At 47.3% G+C, this 11937-nt stretch overlaps 1 protein-coding gene across 2 annotated transcripts in view; it reads left to right on the forward strand.

Annotated features, from left to right (window-relative positions):
• Positions 1-11937, forward strand: part of ZC3HAV1 (zinc finger CCCH-type containing, antiviral 1) — a 53025-nt gene extending 41088 nt beyond the window's left edge. The window contains exons 8-13 of one of the 2 annotated variants that reach the window (XM_084785525.1): positions 1706-1826; positions 3635-3734; positions 6127-6358; positions 7015-7145; positions 7560-7693; positions 11542-11937. In XM_084785525.1, coding sequence (XP_084641651.1) covers positions 1706-1826; positions 3635-3734; positions 6127-6358; positions 7015-7145; positions 7560-7693; positions 11542-11810 — 987 coding nt within the window. In that variant the 3' untranslated portion in view covers positions 11811-11937. The remainder of the gene's footprint in view (positions 1-1705; positions 1827-3634; positions 3735-6126; positions 6359-7014; positions 7146-7559; positions 7694-11541) is intronic. The other variant, XM_084785526.1, reaches the window with a different exon arrangement.

An 11937-nucleotide genomic window follows, 5' to 3' on the forward strand; every position in this document is an offset into this window, starting at 1 on the left:
AGCTAAGAAACTCGTGACACTTTTAGAACGAGTTCCTATTTGTCTTGGGCTGCATTCATAACTAGCCTCGGCTACACTAGACCCTAGAGCCTTGTTAGTCAGAGAGCACGGTTCACAGATCATCGCCTGCATGAAGCTCAAGCGCTGAACCCCCAAGCCCTTCCCCACCTCCTGAACCACAGCCTGTGCTTTAGTCAGTGCCTGGTGCGCGCTCCCTGTGTGTGAAGTTTGAGAAAGTGGCGTAAGGCACATTACAGTAGCATCTAGAGAGCCGGAACAGATAGTTGGAGGATGCAAGACATCAAGCTAGAGAGCTGGCTAGTCTCTTAGCCTTACAAGGATTTGCCCCGTTGGACTGTTCTTTTGAGTCAGAGGCACATGGTGCCACCCAGTCATGACAGTGATCTATCTCAGCCATTTTGTGTTGGTGGCAGCTGCATCATACATTTTCATAGTTGGACTTCCTCGTTGGATATTGGAGCTTAGAAGTCTTTCTTTCTTTCTTTCTTTCTTTTTTGGTTTGTTTTTCAAGACAGGGTTTCTCTGTGTAGCCTTGGCTCTCCTGGACTTGCTTTGTAGACCAGGCTGGCCTCGAACTCACAGCGATCCTCCTGCCTCTGCCTCTTGAGTGCTGGGATTAAAGGCATGTGCCACCACTGCCCCGGCTGGAGCTTAGAAGTCTTACGCCTTTTGTTTTGGCCCCATCTCCTCACCTCACGCCCATGCTGACTCCCACTCAGCATTGTGTGCAAGCATTTGAATCCAAACATCTCCCTTCCACCCCTGCTGGTCTGCGGGATGGCAAGAGAGCACGCAGACCCTTGGCCTCAACATATTTTCCTCAGGTGTTTCCATACCAGTGCCCATCCTGATGGACATCTGGCAGGCCTTTCCCTCAGGGAAGAGAGGCCTAGCAGAAAGCGGAATGTCACTAAAGAAGTCATGAACCCCTCCCCCATGTAGGCAGCTGGCAGGATTGCTCTCTTCAGCCTCTGGCTCTCGTCCTCAAGGAAGTGTCCTGCAGCCAGTAGCCCCTCAATGTTGAAGTTTTTCATCAGACTGCACCTGGCGTCAGCTGGATGCAGTGGGGTGATGACTTAGTTTTGACATGTCTTTCCCCATCCACGCTGAGGTCCACGAGTTTCAGAGATGCCTCGAAAACAGAGATTAGGCCTTCTTTTCCTGAGTATGCAAACCCCTTTCAGCACAGCCTGGGTGGGTGTCTCGCAGCCGAAGCGCATCTTCAGTGTGGTCACCTGTCAAGCTGCCTACTCTGGTTGAGGGCAGAGGAGAGAGCCCGGCCATTTCTTTGAGCAGCAGTAGCCCCTGTTGGAGCTTAGACGGATTTTGGAAAGGTGTCTTGACCGCCCTTCCCTACAACTCCAAACTGCCCGTGACATGATGGTTCTGAGTCACACAAGATTCTTGGGGTGCTGTTGGACAGCAGGTGCAGATGGGCTTGTGTTGTGTCAACAGTGTAAAAAGAATTTTATGCAGTTAAGAATTTTATTGCAGTTAAGGTCTTCGGGACGGTGCTCTCTGCAGCACTGTGACTCGGTTGGTGTCTGGTGGAAAGCGTAAGCCAGGCTTGGGAGAACTTCCCTGATCCCTAAAGCCAAACGGTGTAAGATAGAACCGTAGAGATTTCCCAAAAACCTACCCTCAGGTCTTTCACCTATGTGCTCTTTAATTTTCATGTGACTAGAGCTCGGGCCATCCCAGTTCCGACATCAGCGCTACGTACCTCGAGTCTTTCTTCCAGACCTGTCCCAGGGGAGTTGTGCCCTTTCAGGCCGGTTCACAGAGCTACGAGTTAAGCTTCCAAGGTGAGTTCTTGTCTTCGATGATGTGGAGCGCCATGGAATCTGGCACTGACCAGACAAGAGTAGACAGTCCACGTGCATTGACACACTCGGGGACAAGTGTGTTCTTTTAATAGGAGAAGCAGTCTCCGAGAGTGGCGGCTGGCGGCCATCAAGTCTACCCATGCTCTGATGGCCTCTTCCCTATGGCCACTTTCTTTGTGAGCCCAGAAAGGCCTCTAGGCTCTGTGCGTGCCCATTTCTCTCCTGGAAACCAGAGGTTCAGACAAGATGGCTCTTCACCTCTGTCCAACGATGTTTCCAATTCTGGAGATGCAATTTGAATTTTTAGTTATTGATGATTTACAAAGGCTATCTTGGGCCTCTGGGCACCCTTAGGTGTTTAGGAACTTGCTCTTGGCTTCATGCTCCTCCTCTCAGTCAGTGATTTTTATCACCTCCACTTGGGCACTTAGCCCGCCGCCATGCTTATTTGACCCTGTGTAGGAAGGTCTCCTTGGTAGCGTCCTCTAGTGTGCCTGCTATGTTAAGTGAAAAGGAAATGGGGTCTGAAATAGACCTTTGATAGCACTGTCCCCTTGGTCATGCCTCAGGGACACATCTGCATGGAGCCAGACACTTGGTGAGTGTCCCTCAAGCCCTTGACTTTCCTAGTGGTCTCTGAGATTTGAACCCTGGGCCATTGATTGTGTTGGAAACAATGGAAGTCAGCCTGGCATTCACACCAAGACATGTTGAAATATGCCCACTGCTTCGTTTTCTCTGTGTTCACTAGACAAGCAATGAGTAAACAAAGTCGGCCCAGTAGATGAGCAACCAGCGCTCTCAATTACTGAGCCATCTCTCCAGCCCCACCCCGTTTTTAAACATCAGAGCCGCGGGAAGATTTTGAGTAGCATCAGAGCAAGATCCAATTTTTCTTCTTCTTCTTCTTCTTCTTCTTCTTCTTCTTCTTCTTCTTCTTCTTCTTCTTCTTCTTTTTTAAAATTTATTATTATGAATACAGTGCTCTGCCTGCGTGTACACCTCCACGCCAGAAGAGGGCATCAGATCACATGATAGATGGTTATAAACCACCATGTGGTTGCTGGGACTTGAACTCAGGACCTCTGGAAGTGCAGTTGGTGCTCTTAACCACTGAGCCACCTCTCCAGCCCCCAATTTACCTTCTTAATGTTATGTTTGTTTGTTATAGCACCCTTCCTGACTCTTGGTTGTCTCAGTAAAGTGAGTCCGTTCCACTCATACAGCTGGTTGAGCATTGATAAAGTAGCTTCATGTAACGACCGCTCTTACCAAGACACAAAACATTTCTATCTGTCCAGAAACTTTGTCCTGCCTCTTTTCTTTGTCAAAAAAACAAAAAACAAACAAACAAACAAAAAACCTTTTTTTGCGGCGGGGTTGGTTTTTTGAGACAGGGTTTCTTTCTATAGCCTTGGCTGTCTTGGAAGTCACTCTGTAGAATAGGCTAGACTCGAACTCACAGACATCTGCTTGTATCTGCCTCCCCAGTGCTGGGATTAAAGGTGTGCATCACCACTCTTCTGTCCTGCATCTTTTATAACCACTGACCTCATCTTTTACTCCATGACAAGCTACGGCTGGTTTGCTTTAAGTGCCTATAGGTCAATTTTACCATTTAAAAAACTTCATATTAATAGATTTTTTTTTTCTTCAAGAAAAAGGAAGCAAGCAAGAAAGATTGATTCAGTCATGAGTATCTGCTGTACAAATGGCCTCTGGAAAAAAAAAAGAGTCATTTTCTAGGGTCAAACCTTGATTTTTATTTTATTTTTTTCTGTCTAAAGGGATGATCCAGACAAACGTAACTTCCAAGACTCAAAGGCATGTCGTCAGAAGGCCTGTATTCCTTTCTTCGAAGGATGTGGAGCTGATAAGAGGTCCTGAGTAAGTGTCTGGAGCTGCTAGCTGGCAGGTGTCTGAGGCGCAAGCTCTGGCCCCGATCTCTCCCAGTCACGCGTCTGAAGTCTGTGTCCTTGGCAAGTTCCTGCTTCTGTCTCACTGCAGTTCCTGTTTGCTCTACCTGAATAAGGAGATTGTTAAGCAACATGGCGTAACTGAAAGGCTCCCGGACCAAGGGTCCGGGCGTGCAGGCCTTTGATTAATAGATACAAGGCTTTGGGTTTCCGGTGTAGGGTGAGCGGGGTGTTGTCCTTAATACACAGGGGATTTTAGCGGGTCTCATGCGCATGGGCCTCAGCTGCTCTGGCTGTCAAGGCTGGGTCAAGGGCTGTGCCTGTGGGGTATGGGGTAGGTACACTGGATTTTTGTTTTGCTCAGGGTCCTCTCATTGTATTCGGTTGTGCAGTGTGGTTTATAGAGGACGGTAGGCTGGAGGGGGGGGGGGAAAGTTTGCGTGTGGCCAGGCGGTGGTGGCGCACGCCTTGAATACCAGCACTTGAGAGGCAGAGGCAGGTGGATCTCCGTGAGTTCGAGGCCAGCCTGGAATACAGAGTGAGTTCCAGGACAGCCAAAGCTGTTACACAGAGAAACCCTGTCTCAAAAAAACAACAAAACAAAACAACAAAAAAGAGGTTTGCTATGGACTAGGATAAAGCTGGTGAAGAGCTTTGGTTTCAGTTTTAATTGACTTAAAATTGTTATACTAATGGGGCATTTCAAGGCAGGTTTTGCTGTGGGGGAATTTATTGTAAGTCACCTGTCTGCTGTGAAACTCAGTAAAAATCTCATTGTTCATAAACTTTGCAATTGGATTTTTTTCCCCCCTGGGGGATGTGTGATTATACGAATCAGGTTTCAAGGCAGCTGTAAAATCAGGCTGTTCTACATTCTTGTGGTTAGGGGAGTCCAAGGTGGGTTACCACAAGGCAACATGGGAAATAACATCTAGAAAGAGCTCAAATATGGGATGGACAGGGAGTCATATCCAGGAGGGATGTGGGTGCCAGTGCTGCAGGACGCTGACCAAGTCTGAGACTCTGGTCACAGGCCAGACTTGTCACCTAAGTTCACACCTGCCCTCTGTTCACTAACCTGGAGATTTGAGCAGGTGAACCACACCATGCTCACTGCCGACTTCACACCTTCAAACTCCGGGACCGGCGGCTGATGCGGGTGTTCCACACCGTCATGACTTCCCTGGTTTGCATTTCTCTTGATGTTAGACTCTGTGACAACACTGCGTACATCTAGCAAAACTGACGATAATTCATTAAATGTTGCATAATACCCATTTCATGTTTTTAGATTTATATTCTCTTTGAAATTACTTTTTGTAGTTGGTTTATCCCCTATTATATTCAAACAGGCTCTGAATATTGCGTTTAGTTGATTTAGTCCCCAAGCTGCTTTAAAACTATTTAAGTGTACCCATCTCCGTTTTTACCAATTGTGTGTGTCACGCGTAAGTGCATGTTCTCACCCATTCTGGTACACGTAGAAGACAGAAGTTGGCATTGGTATGTTTTCCTTAATCACTCTACCTTGAGACAGAGCTGCTTGCTGAACCTGGAGCTTGCACATCGGCTGGACTGGCCGGCCAGCAAGTCTGTGGCACCCATTTCTCTCCTCCCCTGCCACTGCTGGTGTTCTGGAGGGGCGCTCTCTGTCACACACAGCTTCTTAGTGAGTGCTAGAGATCTGAACGCAAGTCCTCACTTTCCCCAGTGAGCCACCTGCTCGGTCCATCCCCTGCTCTTCCTTCCTTCCTTTCTTGTTTGCTTGTTTGCTTGTTTGTAGTCTAACCTGGCCTCAAATCAATATGTAGACCCCGCTGGCATCGAACTCACAGAGTTAGGCCTGCTTCTCCTGAGTGCTAGGATCACATATGACTGACCTCTATTCTAAAAATGTGATTAAAAATTTTTTTGATATATCAAAATATACTCCATTGTGTTCCGGTATGGTCATTTTCTGGGTGGCTTTGTAAGCTGGTCACTAGATTGTAAGGACTTGTTGGGTCCAGGCTGGGTTTTTGGTCAAGAATGGAGCGCAAAGGATGATTTGCTCTTATTGAGGAGATATATAATATCTGATTGTCCTGTCTACTGACATTAAGATACATTCAATCATAATTTATTCACACACACACACACACACACACACACACACACACACACACACACACGAGGAGGTCAGGGGACAAACTCTGAAGAGTCAGTGCTCTCCTACAACCTGGAAGGATCCAGCAATCAGACTCATATCATCAGGCGTGCCTACTGAGCTATCTTGCCTGCCAAGTCCTTTTACAGTTTAAAACCGTGGGAAAGAGCATTTTCATTACTAAATTATGCCTCTTTTTTTTTTTTTTTTTTTAAAGCTGTGGTTACCAGAACCAGGAATTTTCAGGGGTAGTCCAGAAGAGATACAGAAGTCAGCAGGACATGTCCCTGGAAGCCCTGACTTCCTGGCCACGCATTGAGGGTGGAGAGAAAGGGGACCAAGTGAATGCTCCTTCTGTCTTTATTTGTAGCCACAAGCCAGTGATACTGCAGGCAGATGCTCTTCCGAAGAGGAATATCAGCAGCCCCGTTTCTCCTGGCAAATACGAGGTACTTGTTTCCACTTGTTTGGTGGTGAGTCCACTTGTTTGTTTGGTGGGGAAATGCTGCGCAGTAGGAGTATGGGCTTGTTACCAGAGTGAACGAGTTGCTTCTTCAAAACTTAGCTCCAGAGTCAAAGGCGGGTGTCTAGGCATGGTTGTGACACTTTCCCAGAAACCAACTGTCTCCTAGGGCAGTACAGTGGTTCCTGAAGGCTGAGTCTCACCACAGCTGTGTGGGATCATTACCTAACTAATAGGAAAACAAGATCTCAGAGTACCAGTTCTGGAGCTCCGAATGCCTCACTCTGGCTGGGACAGGGCTGTTCCTGTCTGTGTAGCTTCAGGCTGCAGCTCTTCTGAAGGCCTGTCTGCTTGCAGCCCGTGCCATCTCTCATCTGATCCCTCTGGCACGGGTTGGTTTTGGAATTTGGGCAACAACCTTCCGAAGTCTCTGGACTAAGTCATGTACTGCATAAGTTGGCCTGAACAGACAGGTGCACATGCGTGTTGGTTCATAAGAGGCTAGATATGGCCACCCTGAGCCAGCCTGCCCCATCTGAGAACAGCAGTTGTAGTCATGGCATGGGGCGGGCACATGTGTGGGTATAGTATGCTTTCTACTGTAACATTTAAACATCTTTTTGTTTGTTTGTTTGTTTGTAGTTTCTAGAGCTCAATAGCCAGGACACAGAATACGTCACAATAAGTGAGCTTTTCAAAGCATCCATGAAACAGTTCAAGATTGCAAAGATAAAGAGGATATGGAATCAATCGCTCTTGGACACTTTTGAAAGGTGACGTAATCAGACCATATCTGCGGTCATGCTTTTAGAGTAGACTGAGAAGAGAGTGCCCATTTTACATTGATTTATTTGGTACTAGGATGTGGGGCATGCTGGACAACTTGCTGGAGTCAGTGGCCCTCCTCTGACCCTGTAGGGTCCAGTTGATTGGATTCAGGCTCTTATGTTCAACTGAGGCCATCTTGCTGCCTGGCACAGGGTTCTTTTTGGGGTGGGTGGGGGTTGTCTGGTTGGTTTTTATTCAAGACAGGGTTTCTCTGGACTCATTTTGTAGACCAGGCTGGCCTCGAACTCACAGCGATCTGCCTGCCTCTGCCTCCTGGGTGCTAGGATTAAAAGTGTGCACCACTACTTCCCGGCTGGCCCAAGGTTGGTGGTACTGAATCTCCCATTTCTCTATATTAGCAAGAAGCAGAAAATGAAGAATAAAAACGAGATGCTCCTGTTTCACGCGACGTCCTGCACTCATGTGGATTATATCTGTAAGAATAATTTCGAATGCATCCTGCATGGCAATCGGGAGACCAAATACGGAAAAGGTTCGTGCCGCAGTGGAGAGAGCTGGGACTCCAGCTCCTGGCCTGGTTTTGTTGAGTGGCTCTTGGTGTTAACTTTGTAAACCTGCATGACTGGGCTTCCTTAGCCTTGAGAGAAAATATGCCTTTGTCAGGACGGCTCTATTGACTTGGGGTGTGGGTGCTGGGTCTTGGCCTTACGGCTCCTTTCTTACCTGTCTTGTCAGTTTTCTTGGGGAACAACTCAAGATCTTTATATGTATAAACCACTCCGTCTGCTGGCTATGTTGTCTGCCGTTGCTACATGCTGGAGATAGCTCTTCCTGGCCTGTGTCTGTGGGTGGCAGAGCCTTTCAAACTAGCTTTCTAGTGTCACCAATGGACTCCAGTAAAGAACAGGAGAAGAGGACCCTTCTCATCTCAGCTGCACTGCCTTCTTTTTGTTGGCAAATCCTTCATTCTTGGTGGCTGTTTAAGGACTGAGACGCAGTCGGACCTGGCAGCACAGGCTTGGAAGCACAGCTGCTTGGAAAGCTGAGGCAGGAGGATTCGTTCAGGCCAAGGCCAGTTAGTACTGCAAAGCTAGCTCAAGGCTGGCCTGAACAATTTAGTAAGACCATGTCTTCCAATAGAAAGAGCCAGGTGGTGGTGGCGCACACCTTTAACCCCAGCGCTTGGGAGGCAGAGGCAGGAGGATCGCTGTGGGTTCGAGGCCAGCCTGGTCTACAAAAGCGAGTCCAGGATAGCCCAGTCTGTTACACAGAGAAACCCTGTTTTGAAAAACCAAACAAACAAACAAAACAAAACAAAACAAAAAAGAAAGAAAGAAAAGGGCTGGGCTATTGCTCAGTGGTAGCATGACAGAGCCCCAGAGGTTTAATTCCAGTATTAAATGGAGGAAGAAAGAGAGAAAGCAAAGTATAACAGTACAGTTGGATGTGTGAAGCTGTCATGGGGAAACCCATTGTATGCACACCTACATATTAATAGGACAGGAAGAGGGGGCTGGGAAAGATGATGACATGGCCATTTTGATGGCTGTTGTATGATGGAAGTCTGGGCAGCTTAGTATAGAAATGTGCAGCAGGAATCAGACCTATCCCAATGAAGAATAATACAAAATGTCTGAGTGTGGTGTTTATTATTATTATTGGTTTGTGTGTTTGAGACAGGGTTTCTCTGTGGAGCCCTGGCTGTCCTGGAACTCACTCTGTAGACCAGACTTGCCTCGAACTCAGGGATTTGCCTACCTCTGCCTCCTGAGTGCTGCTGGGATTAAAGATGTGCGACACTGTAGCCTAGCTGCTGCATGCTTTTAATCTCAGCACTTGGGAGGTAGAGACAGGAGGATCTCTGAGTTTGAGTTTAGCCTGGTTCACATAGCCAGATCCAGGAGAAGCCAGAATTACATATTGAGACATTGTCCTAAATAAAATAAAGAAGGCATGCCCCTCCCTTCTGTGACTCAGGCTCAGAAGACCAGAGTGGAGCAAAGCTGTAATTTGAAATCTGGTAAAGCTGAGGAGCTGGGAACAGCTGAATGGAGGGGGACAGTGATGACAGCTAGACTGACGGCTGTGGCAGTGTGGTGGGAGGGTCGATCTGTTTGCCTGTTTGGCCATTTCCCGGCTCCTGGCCTACTTTGTAAGTCTGCAAAAGATTCTGCACGGACCAATTCTCTTGAAAATAAGTTTGTTTTGACAAAACCTTACATTGGTAAGAAAACACAAATAGCTGGGCACGGTAGCACCCACCTTTAATCCCAGCACTTGGGAGGTAGAGGCAGGTGGATTGCTGTGAGTTTGAGGCTAGCCTGGTCTACAAAGTGAGTCCAGGACAGCCAAGGCTACCCAGAGAAACCCTGTCTCGAAAAACAAAACAAAACCACAAATAAGGCAATGTGGGGAGTTGGGAAGACATTTAAGAAAGTAGGTCAGGGCTGCAGAGAGTAGTTCAGGCCCAGTTAGAGGACCTGAGTTTGATCCTTATAAAATGAAAATAATAATAATAATAATAATAATAATAATAATAATAATAATAATAATAATAATAATAATAATTGTGCTGGGGAGGCAGGCAGGTAGATCTCTGTGTCTCACTGAGTGCACAGCATAGCCTTTGTGGCAAGCTCTGGGCCAGTTAGAGATCCAGCCTCAGTCAGTCAGTCAATCAGTCAGTCAGTCAGTCAATAGATGGAGATGGCACCAGTACCTAAGGTTGTCCTCCCTCTTCCACACACTCGAATACATGTATGCATGAGTGGGCATGCGCATGCGCACACATGCATGCACACGCACACAGTAGTCCAGACTGAGGCCAGCCTTGGTTATGTAATGAGAGCTATCTCAAAACTCTGAAATAAGCGTGGGGAGTAGTTTGGCTAGTAGGCTGCCTTTGCATCATTACACTCCGCAGCTCCCAGAGGGCTGCTTTCCTCAAGGCAGGCTTTTCTTTAGCCCCATGTAAAGTGAGGGGTCTCCTTAAGGGTGCCAGTGTCTGTAACAGTTTTAACCACGCTGTTGGTACCTGGTGTCTCTGCCCCGCTCTCAACTTTAAGTGAATCCTTCATTTTTTCTTTGGCACAGCTTTTATTACCTGCCTGCTCTGAATCCTCATGATAAGTCTCGGTAAACACAGTGGGCAGTGATCATTCCACAGTCTGAATGGTGCCATCTTGAAATTCCTCTTGCCAGTCACCTTAGGCCATTACATTCAGCTTCACGCTAATAGTCAGGATGTGGGCTGGAGAGATGGCTCAGGGGTTGAGAGCACCGGCTGTCTTTCCAGAGGACCTGGGGTCAATTCCCAGCCCCCACGTGGAGGCTCACAACCATCTGTAACTCCAGTGCCAGGGCATCTGATGCCCTCTTCTGCTCTGCAGGGTCCTCCATGCATGTGGGGCACATGTGCTCCCACAGCTACACGAAAATCAAAGGTAAATAAGTTTTAGGTAAAAAAAAAAGAAGGCAACCACATACAGTTGGTTGTTTGCTAAACTGTAGCACAAATGGCCACTAGCCCAAACCCCAATAGAGCCTTTGTTTCCGGTTCCCCTTTACATCCACACAAGCACCGAGTTCACTCTGTGTGGTCTTTGTTATTTGTTTTTGTTGGCATTCTGGTCTTTTCCACCAGAATGGTTTTTCCCATTAGGCCCTGCCTGCTGCTCTAGCCCTGGGATCCAACTCTTCCACGTTCCTTCCAGGACCAGCTCCAAAGGTGAACCTCTTGTCAATGACCCCATTTGTTGACATCATGTCATGTTGTTACCATGACAACAAGAAACAGCTTGAGGGGCAATGGGTTCATTTTGGCGGGAAAGGCATAGCAGCACTAATTCTAAGCAGCTTGTCAGGAAGCAGATGTGTGTGTGGGTGCACAGCGGGGGAGCCAGGGGTGCTGATGCGTATCTGTTCTTTTTTTTTTTTTTTTAAGATTTATTTATTTATTATATATACAGATTTCGTTATAGATGGTTGTGAGCCGCCATGTGGTTGCTGGGAGTTGAACTCATGACCTTTGGAAGAGCAAGCAGTCAGTGCTCTTAACTTCTGAGCCATCTCTCCAGCCCTATCTGTTCTTCTTTATGTTCGTTTTTCACCCACTCTGGGTTTCCAGCCCTTAGAATGATGTTACCTACATTCAGGCGGGTCCTCCAGTTCAGCCTCTTGTGTATGTGCCTCCCACTAAGTTGGAATTGCAGTGACAGTGATGGTGAGGACCGAGGGTTCTGGTCCCGGAGGGCTTACAAGCATCAGGAAGGCTCTGTTCATTGGCAGATGTTTAATTCATACCAGTGTCTGACTCTTTGTATCCTGTTGTAATCTACGCTGACCGATGGTAACTCTCCCCCTCTTTCTGGTTGTTTCTAGGAAATTACTTTGCAAAAGAAGCCATCTACTCCCACAAAAACTGTTTATATGAGACCAGGAACATTGTTATGTTCGTAGCCCGCGTCCTGGTTGGAGATGTCATCGAAGGGAATATGACATACAGGAGCCCACCTGTGCCCTATGACAGCTGTGTGGACACCAGGTTGAACCCCTCCGTCTTTGTCATCTTCCAGAAAGAGCAGATTTACCCAGCGTATGTGATTGAGTACTCCGAGTCAGAGAAAGAAAAAGCCTGCATAATTAGTTAGAAATGACATGTATACTGTGCCCAAACAATTCTGTTGATGTCTAGGACCGACTCATCCCCAAACAGTTAGACAAGCCTTTCAGTTTCCTGGCTGCATTGCTCAAAGTCTTAAACTAGCAATTCCCAAA

This window comes from Acomys minous, assembly GCF_964271855.1.
Source record: "Acomys minous genome assembly, chromosome: 6".
NCBI lineage: Eukaryota > Metazoa > Chordata > Mammalia > Rodentia > Muridae > Acomys > Acomys minous.